Genomic DNA, 27,130 nt, shown 5'->3' with positions numbered 1-27,130 from the left:
CAAAAATATAAACGCATCATGTTAAGTGTCGGTCCCACGTTTCACCAAAAATGTCATTGACACAATTGTTCACATCCCTGTTAGTGTCATAATCCATCCATCTGACAGGTGTGGCATATCAAGAAGCTGATTAGACAGAATGATCATTACACAGGTGAACCTTGTGCTGGTGACAATAAAAGGTCACTAAAATGTGCAGTTGTCACAACACCAGATGTCAAGTTTTGAAAGAGCATTGACATGCTGACTGGAGGACTGTCCACCAGAGCTCTTGCAGATAATTTCTCTACCGTAAGCCTCCAACATCCTTTTAGAGAATTTGGCAGTACGTCCAACCGTCCTCACAATGGCAGACTATGTGTAACCACACCAGCCCAGAACCTCCACATTTGGATTCTTTACCTGCAGGATCGTCTGAGACCAGCCATCTGGACAGCTGATGAAACTGTGGGTTTATATAACCGAATTATTTGCACAAACTGTCAGAAACCGTTTCAGAGAAGCTCATCTGCGTGCTCACCAGGATCTTGACCTGACTGCAGTTCGGCGTCTTAAGACTTCAGTGGGCATATGCTCAACTTCAATGGCCCCTGGCACGCTGGAGAAGTGCGCTTCATGCATGAATCCCAGTTTCAACTGTACCGGGCAGATGGCAGACAGCGTGTATGGTGTCGTGTGGGCAAGCAGTTTGCCGATGTCAACGTTAGGAACAGTGCCCCATGGTGGCGGTGGGGTTTTGGTACGGGCAGGCATAAGCTACGGACAACGAACACAATTTCATCGATGGGAATTTTAATGCAGAGGTACTGTGACGAGATCCTGAGGCCCATTGTCGTGCCATTTATCTGCCACCATCACCTCATGTTTCAGCATGTTACTGCACGGCCCCATGTCGCAAGGATCAGTACACACTTCCTTGAAGATGAAAATGTCCCAGTTCTTCAATGGCCTGCATACTCACCAGACATGTCACCCATTGGGCATGTTTGGGATGCTCTGGAATGCTGTGTATGATGGTGTGCTCCAGGTCCTGACAATATATCCAGCAACTTCGCACAGCCATTGAAGGGTGGGACAACATTCCACAATCAGACTGAAATTCTATGTGAAGGAGATGTCGCACTATGAGGCAAATGGTGGTCACACCAGATACTGACTGGTTCTCTGATCCACACAACTACCTTCATTTTTCTTTAAAGGTATCTGTGACCAACATACAGTGCTCAAAAAAATAAAGGGAACACTTAAACAACACAATGTAACTCCAAGTCAATCACACTTCTGTGAAATCAAACTGTCCACTTAGGAAGCAACACTGATTGACAATAAATTTCACATGCTGTTGTGCAAATGGAATAGACAAAAAGTGGAAATTATAGGCAATTAGCAAGACACCCCCAATAAAGGAATGGTTCTGCAGGTGGTGACCACAGACCACTTCTCAGTTCCTATGCTTCCTGGCTGATGTTTGGGTCACTTTTGAATGCTGGTGGTGCTTTCACTCTAGTGGTAGCATGAGACGGAGTCTACAACCCACACAAGTGGCTCAGGTAGTGCAGTTCATCCAGGATGGCACATCAATGCGAGCTGTGGAAAAAAGGTTTGCTGTGTCTGTCAGCGTAGTGTCCAGAGCATGGAGGCGCTACCAGGAGCCAGGCCAGTACATCAGGAGACGTGGAGGAGGCCGTAGAATGGGCAAAAAAAAAGTGGCCTAACATTCAATCGAACAGTAACTGAATGCCTCGATGCCTGCTTTATCTAGTTGGCCACGTGACTCACTGTGTGTAGGCGCGATCCATTTGTGGAAGAGGTGGTGTACCTAATAAACTGGCCAGTAAGTATATATATTCAGTTGCTTATGTGGGGTTAATCTTGGGCCTGGAAGAGAAAATTGAAGTCTCAGTTTACTTCCTGAATTGAAATTGTCCCCAACCCTGGTCTAGACATGCGGTTTGAGGACATTGCATTAGTGAATACTCAGTCAAATATTCAGGAAAAGCTAGGCAGGTTCTTGTGGGTGTTTATGAGCTGAAAAGTAGTTACCAGGTCTTGCCGAGCTCTGTGAGCCAGGTGGGGATGTTGCCGGTCATGATGACCAGAGGGTCCTGCAGCTGTCGGTTGGCCTTGGCTGTCAGCTTACTGTTGATGAACTCACTGGTGGGGATGATCTCCTTAGACACAGCATTCTGAAAAAAACAACCTCAGTCTACTGGAACTACAACACAGTGCCCCTTCTCTGATGCAAAGAAACAGGGGGCTAGGTTGTTTGAATGAAAAAAAGAACATTAATTTGGGCAACTGTGCACCAAACAGCTGTCTAGCTGGCAGACAGTTATATATATGGTACATTGTGGTTTACCTTCTACAAGCCCACAGACTATAAAGATATCTTTAGCATTATGTAGAACATGACACGGACAGTGGAATATGTTGGAGGCAGACATACAGGCTTGTGTCACAAATGGCAACGTATTCCCTACATGGTGGACTACTTCTGACCAGATCCCTATTGGTCCTGGTCAAAAGTAGTGCACTAATAAAAGGTTATAGGGTGCCTTCTGGGACTCAACCAGTATGTTCAGTTAGTGCCAGTATCTGTGGGCTGGAGAGGGGATAGGACAGGCTACTCACGTCGTACAGGTAGAACCAGTAACTACTAATGGAGTGCAGCACCCTCAGCAGCAGGTTGACATCCAGAGACGGGTCGTCGAAGGTGATGCTCTCTGGGGGTTCTGATATGAGGTACATCTCCAACGGGCTGGCCACGCTGGGACACACGCCGTCTGGGAGAGGAGACAGCAAGTCAGGGTCATAATTTCGTGCACACGGTAGCAAAACGTTTTGCAATGGTAAACAAAAACAAGCGTTTCTTATTGGACAAGGGCAGGTAGTCACTTGTTTGACCTTTTCTTCCGTTTTGTGGCCAATGAATACGACACAGATATGTGGTAGCTAAACTGACATGATAAAATGCATAGTATGAGATAAGGACTTGTGGGCAGATTTAGTGTAGGTCAAAGAATGATCAAATCTCCTATGTAGTGGACTACTTTCAAAAGTAATACGGTGTAGAGAATAGTGTGTCATTTGAAACTGTAAAAGCCCCTTGGCCAGGGGGTTAGTGCAAAAGCAAAGTTTTGGAAATACATTTGATTAATTGATTAGACAGACCATATCTGTGGGCTTGTGTGAAGAGGTCATCTCAGGTCACATGAATTCAGATGGTAAAAAAAAAAGTCAATTGACCAGTCACTAAGCACCGCCCCAGAAATTTGGGCACACCGATGGATAGCAACTGTAGTACAACACCTTGGACAAGCTCATGTTTAAAACCCTTGGAAGCCATGGATGGCTATGATTTTTTTTTAAACGATGATACATGAAATAGAGCCTGTTGTAATATTTTTCGAAAACAAAATGATACTGGGGTTACATTGTTTGCTCGCTAGCAACGTACAAGACCATTCGGAGGAGCAGAAAGGAAATATATTTTTTACACTGATCGGCTACCATATGGGGCCAAAAGTGTTTATTGGGATCTCTTCTTGAAGATAGTGGTTTCCTTATGTTTTGATCGCATACAGACCCTTCACCAGTTGTTTAAAGACAATGTTACATATAGGGTTAATATAACTGGTTCTGCAAATGCATGTTAGCTAGCTAAGTTGGCTATATTAAAATAAAATAATGCTAATTTGCTGTTGACAGTAGCCAACAATTAGAGCGCGCTTAGCAGAAAAAGTAAGAATAGCTCAGGAAAAACATTGACACATTAATCCCCTTATTTTTGTTGCCACAAAACGACCTCCATATTCCCATGGGTTACCTTCAGACGAGTCCCATGATACTCGTGGGGGTCGTAGAGCAAAACAGAGAACATCCTCGTGAGTCATCTTTCCACTACAGACATTTGTGAGAAGACCAATTTTCAGGAATGTCTCATGGTATGAAAAGCACCGCTATAACTCGGCCAACTTCCATTGCAGATGCGGAAGGACGACATGGGCAGATAAGGTGGATTTAGACTCAGCCCTTGCAAAAAAAAACATGTCTAGCTTAAACTGACATTTTGATGGGGATTCTTATTTTTTACTTAGATTGACGCACGGGTTCGGAAATAGACTTAAGGATTACAAACAGTTTGAGATCATTGTGAGGGGTTTTCGCCAGTGGTTTGAAAGATGAATTGGGCTTCGTGAAAATGTTGACCGAGGTTGCAACAGTAACCAAGGGGCGCAAGGCTTAGCGAAGGGTCAGCTCACTCCCTCCCCACTGTAAGGAGTACATTAGAGTTGCACTATAAAATAAACCAGCAGAACTTGTCTCTCAGTCTCCAGGCCAGTAGACAACACAGACACCCACCTAGGCCCAGAGGTGGTGGTAGTGGTTCCTACCGTGCCACAGCTCATCCTGTTTCTTGGCATTGCGGGGCGAGATCTTGGTGGGGGCAGTCTGTGCCCGGCCCCTCTTCCCTCCCACCACATCCTTAGTGCCATCCTCATCCTCCCTCACTGGCTTATACCTGATGGGATAGAGAGTCTCTACTTAAAGCATATCGTGGAACATGACTACACTGCCATGTCAGTTGCATTTGATCACTAACTCAGCCACCTATTAGACATGTGTGTTTGTATGCGAGACATCTCAACCCTAACAGCCACCTACTAAAAGCATCAGTCAGATATGTTCAGGGCCAAATGCAGGTATATTTAGGTATTGGCAGGCAAGAAAGTCTATTTCACCCGCCACTGTTTTTAAAGTAATTCTGCTGTTTTGTTTCATAGCCGTTTATTGCACAAATAAAAACGAATCCTATATCCCACCTCAAGAAGCAACACTGCCTGGCAGGGGAGCTAAGCTCACTGAGTGAAGTGCTGATCGATACATTTTTGGAGGCACATGTATAAAATAGTCTAATATAGTCTATTTACATTGTTTTGTTCACAAGTTCAGTTGTTTTTCAACGCTAGTTCGAGTCTGCTGCTTCAACTGAGAGCGAAGAGACGTCTAAGATGCCAAATCTTAGACATGTGACTGGACTCGGGTGGCCCCGTTACTATGGTGACCATGTGCCCTTAAAAGCGCAGCAGAACATGTTGTGTCTGATAATTTTAATTAAAAGAGGTAAACAAATTAAATTGAGCAATATACCACATTATTTCTTACTAATACATTTCTTGTTTTAGAAACATGGTCATCTGTTTTATGTAATTACAGCAAAAAAATATTTTGGCTGATAAAACAAATCTGAGGGGCTGGTAGATTGTCTCATCTACCTGCCACAGTGGCTGGTGGACCAAAAACACAATTTTAGGCTATGGTTGGGTTCGTTAATCAGTCCAGCCTATAGACTGGTGTGTGTGGACAGCCAGCGTAAAAGGGATACCATATGGTGTGGGTTTTGGTCCAGATGCCGGCCCGTCCGAGCGGGTTGGCCTCGTCGTCCGTTGACTCCCTCTCCTCCTCTGCCTGCAGGCTGAACTGCCGCACCGCCTGGTAAACCGTCATGTTGTAGGGCAGCAGGTGGTCGCCGATGTAAAACTGCAGCCGGTGGCGCACGCTCCCTGAGTTCAGGAACTGGGCCGCCTGGACAGAGATAGACGGTCAAGTTAGGGTGGAAGGTAACATAGTTATTGGTGGGGGAAAGAGGTAGTATCCAATATGGAGAGTATTTTGCAAGGACATTGTAGCTACGTACCAGCGATTCATCAATTTCATCGTCTGAACCATCATCGTCGCTGTCCTCATCCTCCTCTCTTATTCGTCCGTAACCTGTAGACAAAAGTCCCATTGAGCACGTCAGCATGTTAACCATAAAGGAGACATTCTATTTTGCCAGAAGAGAAGGACAGAAATACTCTGGGAAGGAACTTGAGAAAGCAGCCCCGTTGGATGAAGATCATTTGTGGGTGACCTATGCTCCAGAGTGAAAGGGCTTAAGTCAAGACAGTAACTCAATGTAAAGAGACAGTTCCCAGTGCTCACCTCGGACCACCAGGTAGCGTTCAATGGCCTGTACCAAAGCCAGGGGGTCAATTTTCACCGGACCCCCCTTCCACTGCTTCACATTGGTGCAGTCCGGGTGCCTCTGCAGCTGACACTTGAGTTGGTGTGTGTTGAAGAACTTCAGAGCCTGAGAACCTCTGAAGAACACAAGTCAATAGACAAGATCACAATGATACAAACGAGGTAAATACTGGCAAGTCCCCTTCCTTGACCTACACCCATCGACTTCAATAGGACATCACACATTAAGTAACCACACATTAGTGAATAGCTGACAAAAAAAGGGTTTGTGGAACAAAAGGAAAGGTTGGAACTTGGTAAATGAACTAACCTGCTCCCGTTGCCGTTGCCACTGGGGAAGTCGTGCACCTTGACAGGGAACTGCTCCATCTGGCTTAGGCAGTTGTTCATCTTGCGCACCAGTGACAGCAGGGGCCCGTTCTCAGATGGCTCCAGGCGGCCTGCCGGCTCCATCCCCGGGATCTGGACGGGCATAACACAGGAGGGACACACTTCAAACAAACTGCAAAGACCTGTCGTATTCATCAGGGCACACCGTAGAAACATTTTTGAAACAGAACATTTTAAAAAACATTTATTTCTGGGATAAGTTTAGGTAGTTCCTCCCTTTAGTTTTATTCCATTTGTTTCCTACTGAGTACAACCAGGGTTGAATATTGCCATTGTAAAAAAACTGACAAAGCATGGTTTTGCAATCAATTGTGTCATACTGTATTTAGACTGTTCAAAACATGGGCCCACTCAAAACCATGAAAAGGAATAACCCAAGGAGGCCTAGATGCAAAATACTTAATTTAACCCATGCTTGAAAAAATACAAAGAATGACAGTGCAAGGAGCTATAAGAAAGTTGAGCTGAAATAAAAGATTGCAGACATTATCCATACGGACAAAAAGTTAATTCCCTAAAATGTTGTGCACAAATTTGTTTACATTCCTGTTAGTGAGCAATTCTCCTACGCCAAGATAGCTGTCAGGTGGATAGATTGTGGCATTAATCTTTCAAGGAGCTGATTTAAAAGCATGATCATTACACAGGTGCACCTTGAACTGGGGACAATAGGCCATTAAAATGTGCAGTTTTGTCACAACATAATGCCACAGATGTCTCAAGTTGAGGGAGTGTGCAATTGGCATGCTGACTGCAGGAATATCCACCAGAGCTGTTGCTAGAAGTTTGAACGCTCATTTCTCTACCATAAGCCGCCTCCGTGGTTTTAGAGAATTTAACAGCATATCCAACCGGCCTCACACCCACAGATGACGTGTATGGCGTTGTGTGGGCGAGCGGTTTGCTGACGCCAACGTTGTTAACAGAGCGCCCCATGGTGGCGGTGGGGGTATGGTATGGGCAGGCATAAGCTAAAGACAACAAACAATTGCATTTTATGGATGGCAATTTCAATGCACAGAGATACCATGACGAGATCCTGAGGCACACTGTCGTGCCATTCATCCGCCGTCATCAACTCATGTTTCCACATAACGCACAGTCCCATGTCGTAAGGATCTGTACACAATTACTGGAAGCTGAAAATGTCCCAGTTCTTTAAAATGACCTGCATTCTCACTAGACATGTCACCCATTGAGCATGTTTGGGATGCTATCGATCGATGTGTACAACGTGTTACAGTTCACGGTAATATCCAGAAAGGGACAACATTACACAGCCCACAATCAACAGCCTGATCAACTTCATGCGAAGGATGCGTCACGCTGCATGAGGATCAACGCTCCTAATTTTATTAATATTTTTCTTCTTTTTAAAGTACCAACAGATTCATCTCTATTCCCAGTCATGTGAAATCCATAGATTAGGCCCTAAAGCATTTATTTCAATTGAACGATTTCCTTAAATGAACTGTAACGGAGTAAAATCTTTGAAATTGTTGCATGTTGTGTTTATATTTTTGCTCAGTATAAATAAAAAGGAGCATACGTTTCAGCCTTATGCCTTCAGAGCTGTACAAACAAACGAGGAGACACGTATTTAAGACACCTGCTGTGCATAACAGGAGCAAGCAGCTATAGTTCATTAGATACTGGCAAATTGGTAGTTAAATGTATATTAACAGGGAATATGTAGAAGACTATTAAAAACGGTCAATTCAAATGTCACATATAATTTTAAAAAAGACAACGGTCTAGGCCAGTGTTTCCCAACTTCCATTGTGTTGTAGCCCAGGACATAAACACCCGATTCAACTTGTCAACTAACCACCAAGGCCTCAATGAGCTGAATCAGGTGTTTTTGCCCAGGGCTACAACAAACATGTGTGCTGTTGTGGATACTCGAGGACCGGAGTTGGGAAACACTGGTCCAACCTACATAATGTAGGGCTCCCGAGTGTCCCGAGTGGGGCAGCAGTCTATGGCACTGCATCTCGGTGCTAGAGGCGTCACTACAGACCCTGGTTCGATTCCAGGCTGAATCACAACCGGCCGTGATTGGGAGTCCCATAGGGCAGCGCACAATTGACCCAGCGTTCGTCCGGGTTTGGCTGTCAACTGACTTGACAAGTTAAATAAAAAGTTTTTAAAATATATATAAAAATACTACATTATATAAGCAATAGATATAGAGGCAATACTCTAGTAGGCCACAAAACTTGAGGGTGGGGCTCAGTTGAGTGAGTACCTTTTGAACTCTAGGAGAAAAATATACATACAGACCAGCTGCCATTCATTCTAGCCTGAGCGCAAACCCTCATACTGGCTTTATAATGTATTTAGAGCCATGAGATGTATAGCCAATAACTAGGGCCTTGAGTTTATCTTGGTCAGGTCAATCTGAAGTGGTCAGAGAAAAACTTGATGCCCTACTAGTGCAACATGGCCCATTTGTTTGAGTGACAGCCTTCCTAGACAGATGTTTTTATTTATTTTTAAGATGCCCTCAGCTCCAGTCTCTGCCAACATGGCCTATTAGACTGGAGTTGGCTACATTCAGTCACTGGATACTGAGAAAGGATGAACGTCTTCATCGGGCGAAAGACAAACTTCTGATAATAGAAACAGAATCTCATTCTAGTTCTGTGCTTCAGACCAGGCTAACAGCCTTACCGGGCAGCCGTAGAAGACGTGCAGGAACCTCTTGAGGCGGACGTCACGGCTGACCAGGTCCCGGTCACTGCTGGAGGTCAGGTAAAGCAGCAGCTGCTTGACCAGGCCGCTGTGCTGGATCTCGAACGACGACACGTCCGACTCTGACACGATGCTGCAGATCTCCACGAGGCACTCCACGCCACCGTCCATCTGGTGGGGGATTGGGGGTGTGACAGCGGTCAAGAAGTGTATCATAACCCAAGTCACTCACCATCATACCTTAATGACCTTGTCTTTAGCTAGCAATGTAGATAGTACCATGTACAGTATATCACAAAAGTGAGTACACCCCTCACATTTTTGTAAATATTTGAGTATAACTTTTCATGTGACAAAACTGAAGAAATGACACTTTGCTACAATGTAAAGTAGTGAGTGTACAGCTTGTATAACAGTGTAAATTTGCTATCCCCTCAAAATAACTCAACATACAGCCATTGATGTCTAAACCGCTGGCAACAAAAGTGAGTACACCCCTAAGTGAAAATGACCAAATTGGGCTCAATTAGCCATTTCCCCTCCCCGGTGTCATGTGACTCGTTAGTGTTACAAGGTCTCAGGTGTGAATGGGGAGCAGGTGTGTTAAATTTGGTTTCATCGCTCTCACACTCCCTCATACTGACTGGTCACTGGAAGTTCAACATGGCACCTGATGGCAAAGAACTCTGAGGATCTGAAAAAAATTATTGTTGCTCTACATAAAGATGGCCTGGGCTATAAGAAGATTGCCAAGACCCTGAAACTGAGCTGCAGCACGGTGGCCAAGACCATACAGCGGTTTAACTGGACAGGTTCCACTCAGAACAGGCCTCGCCATGGTCGACCAAAGAAGTTGAGTGCACGTGCTCAGCGTCATATCCAGAGGTTGTCTTTGGGAAATAGACGTATGAGTGCTGCCAGCATTGCAGAGGTTGAAGGGGTGGGGGGGGTCAGCCTGTCAGTGCTCAGACCATACGCCGTACACTGCATCAAATTGGTCTGCATGGCTGTCGTCCCAGAAGGAAGCCTCTTCTAAAGATTATGCATAAGAAATCCCGCAAACAGTTTGCTGAAGACAAGCAGACTAAGGACATGGATTACTGGAACCATGTCCTGTGGTCTGATGAGACCAAGATAAACTTATTTGGTTCAGATGGTGTCAAGCGTGTGTGGCGGCAACCAGGTGAGGAGTACAAAGACAAGTGTGTCTTGCCTACAGTCAAGCATGGTGGTGGGAGTGTCATGGTCTGGGGCTGCATGAGTGCTGCCGGCACTGGGGAACTACAGTTCATTGAGGGAGCCATGAATGCCAACATGTACTGTGACATACTGAAGCAGAGCATGATCCCCTCCCTTCGGAGACTGGGCCGCGGGGCAGTATTCCAACATTATAATGACGCCAAACACACCTCCAAGACGACCACTGCCTTGCTAAAGAAGCTGAGGGTAAAGGTGATGGACTGGCCAAGCATGTCTCCAGACCTAAACCCTATTGAGCATGTGGGGCATCCTCAAACGGAAGATGGGGGAGTGCAAGGTCTCTAACATCCACCAGCTCCGTGATGTTGTCATGGAGGAGTGGAAGAGGACTCCAGTGGCAGCATGTGAAGCTCTGGTGAACTCCATGCCCAAGAGGGTTAAGGCAGTGCTGGAAAATGATGGTGGCCACACAAAATATTGACACTTTGGGCCCAATTTGGACATTTCACTTAGGGGTGTACTCACTTTTGTTGCCAGCGGTTTAGACATTAATGGCTGTGTGTTGAGTTATTTTGAGGGGACAGCAAATGTACCCTGTTATACAAGCTGTACACTCACTACTTTACATTGTAGCAAAGTGTCATTTCTTCAGTATTTTCACATGAAAAGATATACTCAAATATGTGAGGGGTGTACTCACTTTTGTGATATACTGTACCATCAAAACAGCAAAGCAAAACAGCTGTTCTCAAGTTAGTATTAGCAAACAGGGTCTCCAAAGCAGTCTCCAAGATCTCAACTAATGGCTATTTACTTTCATCGTGTGCAATACTACAACATGGGAGAGTGTTGGTGAGTACAGTACCTGTAGGCTGAGCTGTTGCGTGGCGGTGCAGAGTCTCTGGAGTACATTTAGTGCGGGGTTGCTGCCATCAATGTTTTCAGTGTTGAAGTAGCGTGCCACAAACTTACAGGCCTGCTCTTTGATCCAAGTCTTGATCTTGTCCCTGTAAGGGGGCGACCATCATCATCACCACTACTACTATTGGCTGTCTTGTTTTCTCAATTCTTTAACTCCCTCACAAAGACCATTGGAGGAGGTTGTCCAAGGGGAGAGACCTTGGAACCAGGAGGAATCTAAGATTTGACAGCTTGGGTGCAATTGATTTGACTAAACCAGGGGTGTCAAACAGAGCCCAAGGGCAAATCCGCAAGCCCATTCAATTTTAAGTGCAGCCCTCAGGACCTGAGACTGCCAAACGAGGGGCACATTATTTGGGATTAAACTCTTGCTATGTCACGTGACAGTCTGTATTGAATGGCACCTTTCCCCAAAGCGTTCAACGTTCTTGGACAGGTATGTTTGCACCGTGTGGTGGGGTGTGAAGCAATGAGTGACAAATTTAAAAGGGTAGCGTTGCATTTTGAATGCTCATATTTACACAACCAAACCTCTGTTTTTCAACTGATCTTCAGGAACAGCACCGTTGCACACCAATTTTCATACTGAACACAGCCCTAGCTACATTTTCTGAGCGAGCCAATGATAATCACCAACACCACTATTATAATCTCCACAACTACTACCAACACTGCGATAAAATCATCATCACCACCACCGTAATGGTTTCCGTCGTACCTGTTGTTGGAGACAGAGTCCTTGGGAAGGGCGCGTGCCAGGCCACTCACACCGGCCGTGCGAGAGGGCTCAGAGTTGGTGCTGTTGGTCTGGGCGCCCAGCTTGCCCCAGGTCTTGGGGTTCAGACTGGCCAAGAAGGAGGATTTGGGGGACTGAGTAGTGGTAGGACTCTTGGCTGTAGGAACAGTAGAATGGTTAGTCACAGGATGAAACATGACAAAGTGGGTCTCAAATGATACCCTATACTTGAGTGTTTCTCAAACTCGGTCCAGGGACACCAAAGGGGTGCACATTTAGTTTTTTTCCCCAAGCACTAGACAGCCAATTAAAATCATCAAAACTTAATGATTGGTAGATTATTTGAATCAGCTGTGTAGTGCCAGGGCAAACACCTAAACATGCACCCCTTGGGAAACTCCGTTATAGTTGTTTGAAACAGACACCAGATTCTCTGGCAGATATTAAAGAATGAAGTCTTGCTGTATTTATTTATGTCAAGAAATCATAAGGATCAGTTTGCATTCTGCATAAATGTCCCAAATATACCAGGACTCCAGGCACAAAGAGGCATGAGACCAATGATGCCGCAAATGAGAACCAATTTTGAAGCATCGACTCGTCCTGGTTTTACACACACTAACAGTCAAAAGGTTGTGACACCTACTCATTCCAGGGTTTCTTTAGTTTAAAACATATCTACATTGTAGAATAATAGTGATGACATCAAAACTATGAACTAACACATATGGAATCATGTAGTAACCAAAATATAAAAAATTCATTGGTTTGAACAAGTCAAAATATATTTTATATTTGAGATACTTCAAAGTAGCCACCCTTCGCCTTGACAGCTTTTCAAATTGCATTATCTCAACCAGCTTCATGAGGTAGTCGCCTGGAATACATTTCTATTAACAGGTATATCTTGTTAAGTTAATTTGTGGAATTTCCTTCTTAATGCATTTGAGCCAATCAGTGTTGTGATAAGGTAGGGTTGGTATACAGAAGATAACCCTATTTGGTAAAAGACCAAGTCTATATTATGACAACAGCAGCTCAAATAAGCAAAGAGAAACGATAGTCCATCATTACTTTAAGACATGAAGGTCAGTCAATGCGGAAAATGAAGAAACTTTCAAAGTTCTTGACAAGTGCAGTCACAAAAACCATTAATCGCTATGATGAAACTGGCTCTCATGAGCACTGCCACAGGAAAGGAAGACCCAGAGTTACCTCTGCTGCAGAGGATAAGTTCATTACAGTTACCAGCCTCAGAAATCGCAGCCCAAATAAATGCATCACAGAGCACAAGTAACAGACACATCTCAACATCAACTGTTCAGAGTAGACTGTGTGAATCAGGCCTTCATGGTCAAAGTGCTGCAAAGAAACTACTACTAAAGGATACCAATAAGAAGAGACTTGCTTGGGCCAAGAAACACGAGCAATGGACATTAGACCAGTGGAAATCTGTTCTTTGGTCTGATGAGTCCAAATTGGAGATTTTTGGTTCTAACTACTGCGTCTTTGTGACGCGGTGTGGGTGAACAGACAATCTCTGCATTTGTGGTTCCCACTGTGAAGCATGGAGGTGGTGTGATGGTGCTTTGCTGGTACACTGTCTGATTTATTTGGAATTCAAGGCACACTTAACCAGCATGGCTACCACAGCATTCTGCAGCGACACACCATCCCATCTGGTTTGTGCTTAGTGGGACTATCATTTGTTTTTCAACAGGACAATGATCCAACACACTTCCAGGCTATGTAAGGTCTATTTGACCAAGGAGAGTGATGGAGTGCTGCAGCAGATGACCCAACCTCATCCCAAACCATCTCAATTAGGTTGAGTTGGACCACAGATTGATGGAAAAGCAGCCAACAAGTGGTCAGCATATGTGGGAACTCCTTCAAGACTGTTGGAAAAGCATTCCAGGTTAAGCTGGTTGAGAGAAGACCAAGAGTGTGCAAAGCTGTCATCAAGGCAAAGGGTGGCTACTTTGAAGAATCTCAAATATATTTTAATTTAATACTTTGGTTAATACATGATTCCATGTGTTATTTTATAGTTTTGATGTCTTGACTACTTTCCTACAATGTAGAATAGTCAAAATTAAGAAATCCTTGAATGAGTAGGTGTCCCCAAACTTTTGACTTGTACTGTATGTATGCATGTGCACACACACAGGCATTTTCCCTATACTACTACAAATGTATCATTGACATTTAGCACTATTTGTATCACCTGTGAGAACCATGTGCATCCAGGCTTAGAGACTGTATGATACTTCCAATAACAATTACCCTGATTGTCTACTTTGTCGTCGTCCCTGGGAGGAGAGTACTTAGGCCTTCTGGGCCCTCTCTTAGGCAGACGTTTTCTCTTCAGCACATCACTTAACCTCCTAGGAGAGAGGGCAAGATTAATGTTGTTCTATGGAGGAGTGTATGAGTGTCCTTGCATGTGGTATCTGACCTATCATACATGCACATTCACGTATTCATGTATTTAGTATTCGTGGTCTCTCACCCCTGTGGGCTGAGGTCCAGTGAGTCGTCCATGCTGTGCTGGAAGCTAGGTGAGCCCAGGTCTGGGGGGGCGGTGGTGGCCGCCGTAGTGTTTGCAGTGCTGATGGTGGTGGTACACAGGCTAGCCGTGCCGCTGGTGCACGCCTTCGGTGGACTAGTGAGGAAGGCCTCCGACTCAGCCAGGTTCTTCACCTGGTGCATCACACCTGGAAGGGGAGGAGGGCAGAGGTGAGGGCAGATGGAATACAGCGAAATTCCTATTTTCCCAATTCTCTGACATTAACAAGGTTGGTGTCAGAAATTGTGATTCAATAAATCAGGCATTTAACTACATAAACAGCTTTCTGTGGTCCACGACATAAGTGCACTGTGGTGTGACATCCCAATTATGACCTCAGTGTTGACTTTGCTAAAAATGCATTGAAGCTCAAATAGCAATGAAGGACCAATTCTAACAGGTCCTCTGAACCGCAGCTCCTGGTGCTAGAAAAGAGCTGTGTGTTTTGGATCATTACGGGTCAGCTCCTCTAGGGAGACACCGGCTCAGGCAGGATCTATCACCTTCTCTTCTGAAGAAGACACTGAATACGTCAGGCAGCTTCTGCATGAGGATCTCAGCCATCTGCAGAGAGCCCACTACAATCTTCAGGTCCTGGCTGGACAGCATGGAGGCAATGTGACTGGGAGAAGGAAACAGACAAACACTGAGGTTCAGGTGTGATGTGAAGATGCATGTCGTACTGACTATTTCTTTTTGTCTATGGAGGCAGCAATCTTGACTCAAAAGTTCACCTGGACACAGCGTGGTTCCTCAGCACATCCTTGAGGAGCTCGGCATCGGCGAAGAAGATGATCCTGAGGATGGCTCGGAGGCACTTATGTCTGACGGCTGGGCCGGCCGATGAGCTGTACACCTCGTACAGCACCCCGAACAGGGTCTTGATGAAGCACTTGGCCAACTCAGGGTCCTCCTTCATCAGCTGGGCCCGTGCATCCTCCCTCCTCACCTCCTGGTGACCCCCTGGAGGACAGACAGGGAAAAACTCAAGTAAGAATTGATCATTCCTTTGACTCAAAAGGAGAAATTGGATTCCATCAGCTAGTGCAGAAGACACGATTTCACAAAAAGATGCGTCAAGAGCTGCCTCTTGAGCACGTCTGCATTGGGAAAAAGGTAAATCTGCCCTCAATGGGATTACCTGGTTCAAATGCTCAATAAAAATACCAATAACTTGGGGCACTGACCCCTTTCTCCACTGGCTCTATAGCGATCGATAAAATGTATATTTTCCGGTGAATAGAGCTAGTCTCAGAACCCAATGAGGGCATCATACGACAGCAACTGACATGAAACGCATACAACTGACACCAGTTTGGGGATAGTCTATGACTAGAGGTAATGATGGTCTCTCACCAGTAGTGGGGTTGGCTAAGGGGTTGGGTTTCCTCTGGATACCCCGTGCTGTGCCAGTGTCCTCGTTGATCTGCTGCATAGAGTTGAAGTCGATGGTGTAGACGCGGCCCAGGGTGGACAGGCTGATCTCGTCCTCTCCGTTCTGGTGGGCCGTCTGGAGAGGAAGAGAGAATCAGACACCCCCAGACGTTAGTGTAACACTGGGCTACACAGGGGATTCACACAGCTCACAACATATCAAGACTGAAACAGTCTACTCCGTGTAGTATAGGTAGAGCATAGAGTTTTCTGACTACCTGACGAGGACATACTCTGGGCCCCAAATCTGGAAGAAAATTCCCTATAATGGAGCGGAGCAGCATGTCTGTTCTTTACCTCAATGATGCGGCTGTCGATGCGGTTGTAGGGGTGCCACAGGCCCCGGTCGTCCCTCCACTGCCAGATGGCCCCCTCTGTGGCCTGGGCACTGCCCTTCTTCAGCATGAGGTCCACAGCAAAGATGCCCTCTCTGGGCAGGCAGGGCATCAGCTCGCTGGTGAAGGGGGGACAACAGTTAGCAAAGTGCATCAGGGAAATTAGCAAACAAGCCATCTGTGACACGTGCATGGAGGCCGCTATCTTTATGCACATCCACCATTAGGGAAGAAATGGTTGTTGTAACGTTGAGAGCAGCAGAGGGGGTTCCTTACCAGATGAGTGAGGTGAGTTCATAGAGCTCCTGGGGGCTCCGGGGCACCAGGTCAATCTGCTCCTGGCAGCTACCGTTGGCCGCGCCGCACAGAAGGAAGCGCAGAGTCTCTGCAATATCTGAACAAAGACAACGTGCTTAGTTTTCCCTCTTTCCACAGGCTATTGGCTTGATACAGTCAGGGACTTGGCCATGGAGGCATTTATACTGTCATTATATATAGTTAACTTAACCAAGATTATGTAAGCTGCATTTTTAGGCTTTATTCAAGTGAGCGGTGTAAATGCATACCAATAGAAAGTGTTTGTGTCTGCATGAGCCACTTACTCTGCTTCATGAGCTGCACGGCCAGACAGGGGCAGTTGGAGCACATGAGGGAGAACATACGCACCACCATGATGAACATGCCCGAGCTGAGCACGGGCGGGGTTACCACCAGCAGCTGCTGGATGTTGGTCAGCAGGTCCCGCGAGGCCACCTGCTGCAGCAGGTTCTGTGGACAGCGGTCACATAGAGATCAGTCATAATTGGTCTGTTCAGGAGGGTGAGAGATGTTAGAGCCATAGAAACGTGTCGAGTAGAAACACCTCACCTCCTCATGTTGAAAGTTGTCCACCAGCCTGGCAAAACAGAGACAAGTGCTTTCAACGGATTTCTTATCCTGTAGGGGGGGGGGGGATAACCACATTAGACATGTCTGTGGTATGTTCCCTGTGAAGACAACACCAGTGGTGGAAAAGTCCCAAATGTACAAACTTGAGTAAAAGATACCTTGATGACTCAAGTAAAAGTGAAAGTCAAACTAAAGGAAAAGAATAAGGTTTGAAATAAACTTAAGTATCAAACGTTTAAAAAAAATCTAATTCCTTATATTATGCAAACCAGGCGGCATCATTTTCTTGTTTCTTTAATTAACGGATAGCCAGCATGTAAAAGGTGAATGTATGTTTACCTGGTGTGTGAGTCTCTGGGTCAGCAGTGGCAGAGAGTCAGAGACAAAGTGGAACTCGTCAGGGGTGATGCTCTGGCAGCAGTTGGCGGCAATGGCCAGGGCGTTCCTCTGGGCGTTGATGCTGAAGAACTCCAGGTACAGCAGACAGTCAGCCAGGCCACCCTGCACGACACAGGAAACACAGTTAAACACAAGAATTTGGGATAGCTGGCACACACGATGACCATTAAATGTGTGAATTCAAAATGGCTTTTCTACCCAGTTTCATTTATTAAAGTGATATTCTTATTCTGTATTGCACAACTATCATACAGCAACCATTTATTAACACTGAGGGATCTCTGACCATCAAATTTTTTAAATCAAAAACGGCTTTCGTTCATCTCTACATTCCTGTACACAACATTTTGAATATTACATTTATGCGTCACTGCACAACAGGGTTTCCGTTAGGAATAAGTGGCACTGGATAATGTGTCCGGGATGATTTTAATATACCATCGATTTGAGAAATTCACCAGACCCATAACCCATCAGGGTGTCCCTCCACAGTTCTCAGAATGATAGAAATCACATTTAGATTATGGTAACGCATCTTAACAGAACATGCAACTCATGTAAATGAGGCATCCAACAGAACGTAATTTTCAAACATTTGCCAAATGCAATGTGCGGGAAGACACCATTATAAACATCACACCTGTCAAACCACCATTCTAAACAGCAACCTGATAACAGTTCCATATGTGACAGATGAAACTGTTAGAAATTTAGAGGGGGAATCTAAAGATGCAACAACTAGGAAGGGTTGCTAATATGACTAGGGTTTTGCCTTTGGCTTCTGGACAACAACAAGTTCATATGAAAACATATGAACAGGAGAGAAATTACTTAAGGGTTGGTTCCATAGGGAAGTAAATGGAAATAATTTTGCCAAAATTAAATTAATGATTCCTGTCAATACTGCAATAAAATCATTCAAAATACTTTATCAGAAAGCATGACTTAGCCAGTGGAATCAAGGATCCTTAATTAGCTTCTTTAAAAAAGATAATGGCTGAGCTTCTTCAAAAAGAAATAGCTGATTATAGCGGTCAGTGAAAAGGACCCAAAATGTGAAGATAATGTGTAGAGTATAAATTAAAATGTTGAGACAAGGGGAGAGGTGTGGTGAAGATATAGGAGAGTTTCAAGAATGGCTCAGCTGTTTCCCACCTATTCTTGCACATTCATTGTGTGAATAGACCATTACATACGTCACCAGTAGTAAATGTACCGTTAATCCCCTTCATTTGGTTACATACATCTGTTAATGCAGGCATTGCAGTCATTTACTGTACTCCTCACAGTTAGCTATTTGAAAAACCTTTCCAACAAGCTCCCACTCGATAATCACCAATCCTCAGTGTGAAAGAGCAATGATATAGGCCCACTGGGCATTGACCTATAAGGCCACGAGTTCCATGCACTAATTTCTTTAGCCGCCAATGGATCGCACTGTATCAATGTGTTAATTTGGTAGGTGTGGCGATCTCGGATTAATTGACTTATGATTAATATTTTTTTTTTTAAAGAATTAACCACATAACTGAAATTATTTATAATGACTGTTCCACAAAATTAAGCACATGAAAATCCTAACTGACACGCAGAACGGTAGAAATGGTAAACTTCCAAACTTGAAACTCACGCGATGCCTATGAAGTCTTAAAAAAATTACGTCCAAGGTCCCATGGGTCGATTTTGCCTATAGGCGGATTTGAAGCAAGGTAAGGCACGACTCATATGAAATAAAACATTCAGGTTTCAAACAAGTAAGTTCTCAAATGCATACTGCCTCCAGCTCACATTGAAAAGTGATGTTTGACGCACTGATTGCCTGCACTTGAATGGTGAATGGCCTGCGCACTTAAATTACAAGTTGAGAAATCCCAAAAACTATTTTTAAAATCGTGCACCAAAACTGGTAACACGTGATTGCATTTACAATTTTTGCGTAAATGAATGTGCTTATAAAAATAACATTTTACTCCAGCAGCAACCAGCTGAGGAGCAGCAGGAGAAATCCCGCTCAAAATAGGCTCTGTATGCTGTGCGCGTGTGATAGTTATGCATCTTATAAATCCAACTAATGAAAATACACAGGCAAATTATATATTATTACACCGATTAACCTATAGACCGATAAGCATGGCGGTCAAATGTATCTAAGTCAATTAACAAAAAGCATTATTTTATAGGGATGCGCCGATATGTCATTTTTGGCCGATACCGATATTTTCCTTATGCATTCTACTACATTTAAAATCGTTGAAACACCCACACACACCAAAAAGTTGTTGGCATTTACGCATGTCTCCATTATCAGTAAAACAATCAAAACTTATTTCTTTCACTTACTTGTTGTGTTGTTCAGTCGTTTCATTCTCAACCGGGATTTCGTCAAGCAGTGTCAATGGCCTCTTCTGTCGTGGGTCCTCTTTGTCAGTGCGCACTGTCACTGTGTCCGTTTCCATCTTGTCCAGCTGTGTCTAACATTTCACATAAACCCTGTTTCTTGTCTGCATGGAAGTAGAGGTCCTTGTACCTAGCATGGTGGCGACACCGTAATGAGGCTCTAAGAGAACGCCAACGAATCGCTTGTACACAGCCTCTAGTAGAGTACTTTTACAATTTAAACCCATGATCTGTCGGCAGCGTCGTTGAGCAGGCTAGGAGTGTGTTCATGTTTCCAAGTTTAAAACATGTTCGCAAATGCCATTGAAATGGCAGCAGCGGTATGAGAACCAGCACATTCTTGAGCATGCAACACGGCTTCCCTCAGTACGAAATCCTTGCCGACCCACTGTTCTGTCAGACTCAGCATAATCATGGGCCTGATATCGCTGGTCCAAATGTCAGTCGTGAAGATAATAGCAGCCCATAGCAAGTAGCTCATGGATGTGCATTTCAACAATACTGTGTAACTCCGGTAGGGCAACATCTGGAAAAAAGCACCTACTTGGTAGTGTGTACCGGGGCTCGAGGTGCTCGACCAGTCAGCGAAAGCAGACATCATCCACGACAGAGAACGGTTGATTGTCAAGGGCAATGAATTCCATTATCTTGGCATTAGTGGACTTTGCCTTAGAGATCTCGCAGATACTTTCTTACTCTTTCAAATGACTGCTTGACTTGAACTTGTTGGAAGTGTGCTTCTTTTTTGTTGTTGCTTTTGTTCTAAACAGTCCCTGAACATCTGGGGGTGATGCACTTTCAAAATGAGTCAGTAGGTTTGTGGTATTGAAAGATTTCACTTTCTCCCCTCGGGAAATAATAGCGGTATAAACATTGCATGTAGCATTTTTTATTATCTTCCTTTGAAAGATCAAAATAGAGCCACAAAGCAGACATTGTGGGCTAGGTTAGGAATCCTGTGTTGCACTTGTGCTGCGCAGTATTTTTCGTTGCGTCAACTACCTACGTTATATAGGTATGCACGTCAGCTTTGACATCGGTTTTGCACAGGCGTTATACTAGACATCAGGCCGAACACGGCATTTTTAATATCGTCCGATTCTAATTTGCTTACCGCTATATCGTGCAACCCTATTATTTTGCAATGGTATTTCTTTACTCCCATAAGGCGGTGTACAATTGGCGTCGTCTGTGTTAAGGCAGGGTTTGGCCGTCATTGTAAATAAGAATTTGTTTTTAACTGTCTTGCCGAGTTAACTAAAGGCCACTTAATATTTTTTACTCCCGTTCATTTTGGCCGGCAACAGTTTTATTTATCAACTATTATTTCCGGCTAATGGAAAATATGAGGTATATCTAACATACAGCCATCACCGTCAACACTTATTTTAAGGTGAGCCCATGAGAGCAGAAATGAGAGGCAGAGCTGAGCCAGAGGGAGCAACACTTACAGCCTGCAGGATGGCTTTGCTGTGTCGCCTTGACAACATCTCCAAGGCAGTCAGAGCCTGCTCCGCCACGTCAATGAACTGAATCACCTGAAGCTGTAGACAGAGAAAGAGAGCTATTATCATATCCACCACCGTTTTATGACTGCATATGAATGAAGAGGGGACAAGAACATGAGAATGACAAATGGAAGACAAGAGAACAAGGTGTGGGCTAGGAAAACCTGGATTGCATTCAGTAGGCATGAATTGTTGGAACATGTTTTCAAACGTACTAGGTAGTACTGAAATTTGAATGAGTGTGTGTTTGGTGTCTACTGAACCTGAACAGAGGGGGTTATCCTACCTTTTCCAGGAAGACGGGGATGGCATCCACGACCACAGCAGAGGACCGAGGCAGCGCCTCCATCATGTAAGTGAGAGCACGGGAGGCGTGGTTCATCTGAGCAGAGGCACGGGGTAAGATACAGATTACAAACATAACTCCAAAGCAATCCTTGTTGGCTGGAACCACAGTTAAAACACTGTACTGAGGTATAGTTATTTGCAACAAAATATAACCAGGAGACAGAGTGTAGCACCATGCAATGTAGGCCTAATGTCATGGTGAAAATCAAATGTCACTGGGCCCCCCCCAAAGATAGAAGCTCAGGATACTCACAATGTCAAAGTTATGCTCCATCTGTAACAATGTGATCTGTGAGGAAGAGAAGAGGGGATTAAGGGACTTGGCAAATCAAGTCATGGTGTAAAATGACTTAAGACTAAAGGCGGACAAAGCATTTTGTGACTCACCAGAGCAGGCACAACGCTCTTCACGGGGAAGCCTCCTAGCGTCTCCTCGTTGCCCATCACTAGAAGCTGGCACATCTCGATAGCGGCCTGGAGCTGCTGGGACTCGTCGCCGGTGGCCTGCAGGCCCTGCAGCAGCTGCTGAGCCTTGGAGCCTGGAAGGAGAGGAGAGATAAAGCAGGTCAGAGTAGAGACTAAACAGCAGGGCCAGTATTCACAAGAGTAGGAGTGCTGATATAGGATCAGTTTAGCCCTTAAGATATGGGCTAAACCCCTCGCCATATAATGAGATTATATGGCGAGGGGGAATCAGACCCTAGATCAGCACTCCTCCTCTGAGAAACGTTTTTAATATGGGCCCTGCCAGGAGTGCAGTCAGCACACATTAGAGATTAGGATTAGAGTTGACTGAATAGCAGGTTAGAAGAATAAAGACAGACATAAGTGAACTCAACATGCCTCCCCTGAGGGAGATTGGAAACATCCTGCTCACTCGGGGCCCCCGAGTGGCACTGCAGTTTAAGGCACTGCATCTCAGTGCAAGAGGCTTCACTACAGACCCTGGTTCGATCCCGGGCTGTATCACAACCGGCCGCGATCGGGAGTCCCATAGGGCGGTGCACAATTGGCTCAGTGTTGTCCGGGTCAGGGGAGGGTTTGGCCGGGGTAGGCCGTAATTGTGAATAAGAATTTGTTCTAAACTGACTTGCCTAGTTAAATAAAAGTAACAAAAAAAAGAGAAATAACAAAAATAAAAAAGATGTTAAGTGGTAATTAAATGGATTCTGGACACAGACAGGATGGTGTAGCACTCACTGGCTCCACTGCCTATAGTTCTGTGAAACAGCTGGGACATGCGGGGTCCCAGGGGCCCAAAGAGGTGTGGGGGTAGACCCCTGGCCTCCAGCAGGGCTGTGGGGAGAAAACAGCTAGGTTAGACAACAACCAAAGACCCCGCAACACCAACAAGGGCTGACAGGGAACTCTTAGACAGGAACATAGGCACCTGTATCTAAGGAAAGCTGTGATCGTCATACCTTGGAGTCTGCCCATTTCAGAGTCATCGGACTCACTCTCACCGGATGTGGTCATCCCTACAGCTCCGGCCACTGAGCTAGAAGCTGGAGAAAATTAAGGGGCAATTAAATCACCATTGTCATCATCAAAATTACAACAAATTCATCAAACACAGAGTTCAGGTAAGGGTCATACACACCCATGCAGGCCTAGGAAAACAGTCAACGATCTTTAAGTGAACACACACCAAGCAGAGGCTACATCAAGCTTAGGCTGGCTCTTATGTGTTTAGAACAAACACATACCAGAAATTTGTGGGATAGTGCAAAAGATGTTATCCACTAAGGGTCAAGGGGAGAGAATCTCTGCTACCACAAGCAGGTAGTGTACCATTGTAGGTGTAGCACTGAGTTTGTCCCTGACCATGCGAGCTGAGAAGGAAAAACTCTGTGCCCTAGTCGCAGTAGGTACCTGTACCCGAAGCCCCCTGCGGGGCCTCATCAGTGCGGGCGGCCGAGGAGTTGGCCCCATCCTGGTTGTTGTCCGAGTCAGCCATCTTCTCTTGTCGGCGAGCTTCGGCTGCCCCGCGCTTGCCCAGGCCTGAGCCTCGCCGACTGCATGGGGGGGGGGGGGGGGGCATAGTGGAACTGAGTGACTAAACAAACTAGACCATTAAGCCAACAATCAAACATGGCGGCACACAACTGACATTCCTGGTCATAAGGCAATCACTAACTTACACTAGTGTTTCGCAATGTGAACATATGTTCACACACACCTGTGAGCAGACAGGTGCAGGTACCGACAAGAAGCGAGTTCACATTCTTGAATGGTTAAACTGTCCAGTAAAAATTATGTATATTACTTAAAATAGTTGTTACCTCATACCCAAATAAATGTGGCCAAATAAATTGTGTGTGTGTGTGGGGGGGGGGGGCTTTAAAAAATAAAAACTTTTGGAAGGAAAACTAATTAACTCATATTGGAATTATAGGTCATATCTTAGAAACCAGTAAACACTGGACACCTAATTGACAGGAATAATTCACCTAAAACCACTAATTCAGTGTTAAATAATAATAAATGTAAATCATTTTGTCATTATAATAAGGTTGTTAGCAAGATGTCGAAATTTGTTGCAGCACAAGTCGACTACAACACACACACAATGCAAGGCGCTCTCACTCGGAGGGCTAGGTAGCTGGCTAGAAAATATAGCTACACACAATAATGACAAAAACAATATTAGCATGTATAGTAGCTAGCCAGCTGTAAAATCAAGAGTCTACAATATTACCATGTTCAACCTGCAGATCGTCTGCCTCAAGGAGGGGCGTGCTGACCTTGCTATGGCAACAGCCCTTTCCCATACATGCGGTAAAGACATTAATGGAACGCCGGGGCAAGAGCAAGGATGCGTCATTGGCTGCCATTCAAAAAAATCTGATCTAACAAAATGGATATTGATGATTTAGGAGGAGTTTTAACAGGCTCACAAATGTGGTTACTATAATCCGACATGGGTATATTAAGCTGGATAGTATTTAGTCCTTTTCGGGTTTGGAAAAATGTCTGCTAAATGCTTACTCCTATTTGTATAAGCTGGTAGCAAGGCTAGCCTTAGAAATTGGTAGGTGATGTTTTAAGTGTGATCCATTTGATTGGTGATGACGTTAACATGTATTGGGGTTGACATCCATTCAAGTATTATACCCGGATGTTTACCGCAAGATTGTGTGAAATACACTAATAGCCTAAATGTAGGCACAATAAGGGATTCTGAATCTTTCCCCCGCGTGCGTGGAGTTTCCATTGTTTTGGTCAAGTTCCATAGATCTATTTACAGAATCTATGCTTTCCCACAGACATAGCCCAGGGCAAGAAGGGAGGAGAAAAGTTCATTGCAGATTTTTTTCAACCCTTATTTTTATCAAGTAAGTTGACTGAGAACACATTCTCATTTACAGCAATGACCTGGGGAATAGTTACAGGGGAGAGGAATGAGCCAATTGGAAGCTGGGGATGATTAGGTGGCCATGGAATTTAGCCAGGACACAGAGGTTAACACCCTTACGATAAGTGCCATGGGATCATTAGTGACCGCAGAGAGTTAACTTCTCTAGGGTACGTGGGACGGTAGCGTCCCACCTCTTCAACAGCCAGTGAAACTGCAGGGCGCCAAATTCATAACAGAAATCCTAATTAAAATTCCTCAAACATACATGTATTTTACACCATTTTAAAAGATACACTTGTTGTAAATCCAGCCACAGTGTCCGATTTCAAAAAGGCTTTACGACGAAAGCAAACCAAATTATGTTAGGTGAGTGCCTATTCACAGAATAACACAGCCATTTTTACAGCCAAAGAGAGGACTCACAAAAAGCATAAATATAGATGAAATGAATCACTAACCTTTGATGATCTTCATTAGATGACACGCATAGGACTTCATGTTACACAATACATGTATGTTTTGTTCGGTAAAGTTCATATTTATATCCAAAAATCTGAGTTTACATTGGCACATTACGTCCAGAAGTTTCAAAACATCCAGTGATTTTGCAGAGAGCCACATCAATTTACAGGAATACTCATAATAAACATTGCTAACAGATACAATTTATGCATGGAATTTTAGATGCACTTCTCTTTAATGCAACCGCTGTGTCAGATATCAAAAAAGCTTTACGGAAAAAGCAAACCATGCAATAATCTGAGGTCGGCGCTAAGAGCCCAATCAAGACAAAAATATATCCGCCATATTGTGCTGTCAACAGATGTCAGAAATAACATTAGAAACATTCACTTACCTTTGATGATCTTCATCAGAATGCACTCCCAGAAATCCCAGTTCCACAAGAAATGTTTGTTTTGTTTGATAATGTCCATCATTTGTCCAAATTCCTCCTTGTTGTTCTAGCGTTCAGTAAACTTTCCAAAATCACGACGCGCGGGCAAGTCCAGCGGAAAGTATGGACGAAAGGTTAAAAAAGTTATATTACAGTCCATAAAAATATGACAAACAAAGTATTGAATCAATCTTTAGGATGTTTTTAACATATTTCTTCAATAATGTTCCAACCGGAGAATTCCTTTATCTTCAGAAGTGCGACGGAAGAGAGCTCGCTCTCACATGAACGCGCATGGTCAGGTCATGGTAGACCTTACTCATTCCCGTCTCCTTCGGCCCCACTTCACAGTAGAAGCATCAGACAAGGTTCCAAAGACTGTTGGCATCTAGTGGAAGCCTTAGTAAGTGCAAAATGACCCATATTCCACTGTGTATTCGATAGGCGATGAGTTGAAAACCTACAAACCTCAGATTTCCCACTTCCTGGTTGGATTTTTTCTCAGTTTTTTGCCTGCCATATGAGTTCTGTTATACTCACAGACATCATTCAAACAGTTTAAGAAACTTCAGAGTGTTTTCTATCCAAATCTAATACTATGCATATTCTGGCTTTTATGGCTTTGTAGCAGGCCGTTTACTCTGGGCATGCTTTTCATCCGGACGTGAAAATACTGCCCCCTACCCCAAAGAAGTTAAGAAACCCATTTAATGTTCCATCCGAAAGACAGCACCCTATACAGGGCAATGTCCCCAATCCCTGTCCTGCGGCATTGGGAAACTGAGTTGAATAATTTGGTCCACTGTTTAGTTTGAGCACATCTAATCGAAATATATACTTAGTCACGACGACAGACAGATGGATGCCCATGTAACTCCAGATGTAATCTGGAGTGCAGGTAATCATTTTAAAACCCTTATGAAATGTGATAGTGTGTTATTCCCCATCTCCAGTGACAAGAACCTTATGATGCGTTACAACACGATTTCCTGATTACACACTGTCAACTTAGACGTCAAATCATTGTGAAA

The 27,130-nt window shown here is 44.5% G+C and overlaps 1 protein-coding gene across 6 annotated transcripts in view; it reads right to left on the bottom strand.

Annotated features, from left to right (window-relative positions):
• LOC129822057 (E3 ubiquitin-protein ligase TRIP12-like) overlaps positions 1-27,130 on the bottom strand; it is a 56,043-nt gene that overhangs the window by 10,654 nt on the left and 18,259 nt on the right. For 5 of the 6 annotated variants that reach the window (XM_055879928.1, XM_055879929.1, XM_055879931.1 and 2 more), the window contains 27 exons: positions 23,719-23,861; positions 23,268-23,351; positions 23,047-23,142; positions 22,234-22,385; positions 22,100-22,135; positions 21,785-21,880; positions 21,442-21,534; positions 17,534-17,695; positions 17,174-17,242; positions 16,909-17,074; positions 16,583-16,700; positions 16,269-16,425; positions 15,894-16,047; positions 15,272-15,500; positions 15,041-15,159; positions 14,481-14,685; positions 14,255-14,355; positions 11,951-12,125; positions 11,177-11,318; positions 9,091-9,282; positions 6,338-6,489; positions 5,986-6,143; positions 5,699-5,772; positions 5,387-5,586; positions 4,395-4,522; positions 2,632-2,783; positions 2,044-2,186 (listed from right to left, as the gene is read on the bottom strand). In XM_055879928.1, coding sequence (XP_055735903.1) covers positions 2,044-2,186; positions 2,632-2,783; positions 4,395-4,522; positions 5,387-5,586; positions 5,699-5,772; positions 5,986-6,143; positions 6,338-6,489; positions 9,091-9,282; positions 11,177-11,318; positions 11,951-12,125; positions 14,255-14,355; positions 14,481-14,685; positions 15,041-15,159; positions 15,272-15,500; positions 15,894-16,047; positions 16,269-16,425; positions 16,583-16,700; positions 16,909-17,074; positions 17,174-17,242; positions 17,534-17,695; positions 21,442-21,534; positions 21,785-21,880; positions 22,100-22,135; positions 22,234-22,385; positions 23,047-23,142; positions 23,268-23,351; positions 23,719-23,861 — 3,696 coding nt within the window. The remainder of the gene's footprint in view (positions 1-2,043; positions 2,187-2,631; positions 2,784-4,394; positions 4,523-5,386; positions 5,587-5,698; positions 5,773-5,985; positions 6,144-6,337; positions 6,490-9,090; positions 9,283-11,176; positions 11,319-11,950; positions 12,126-14,254; positions 14,356-14,480; positions 14,686-15,040; positions 15,160-15,271; positions 15,501-15,893; positions 16,048-16,268; positions 16,426-16,582; positions 16,701-16,908; positions 17,075-17,173; positions 17,243-17,533; positions 17,696-21,441; positions 21,535-21,784; positions 21,881-22,099; positions 22,136-22,233; positions 22,386-23,046; positions 23,143-23,267; positions 23,352-23,718; positions 23,862-27,130) is intronic. The other variant, XM_055879934.1, reaches the window with a different exon arrangement.

The sequence above is a fragment of the Salvelinus fontinalis genome, chromosome 24, assembly GCF_029448725.1.
Source record: "Salvelinus fontinalis isolate EN_2023a chromosome 24, ASM2944872v1, whole genome shotgun sequence".
Taxonomy (NCBI): domain Eukaryota; kingdom Metazoa; phylum Chordata; class Actinopteri; order Salmoniformes; family Salmonidae; genus Salvelinus; species Salvelinus fontinalis.
This window is presented reverse-complemented; position numbering and strand designations above follow the sequence as displayed.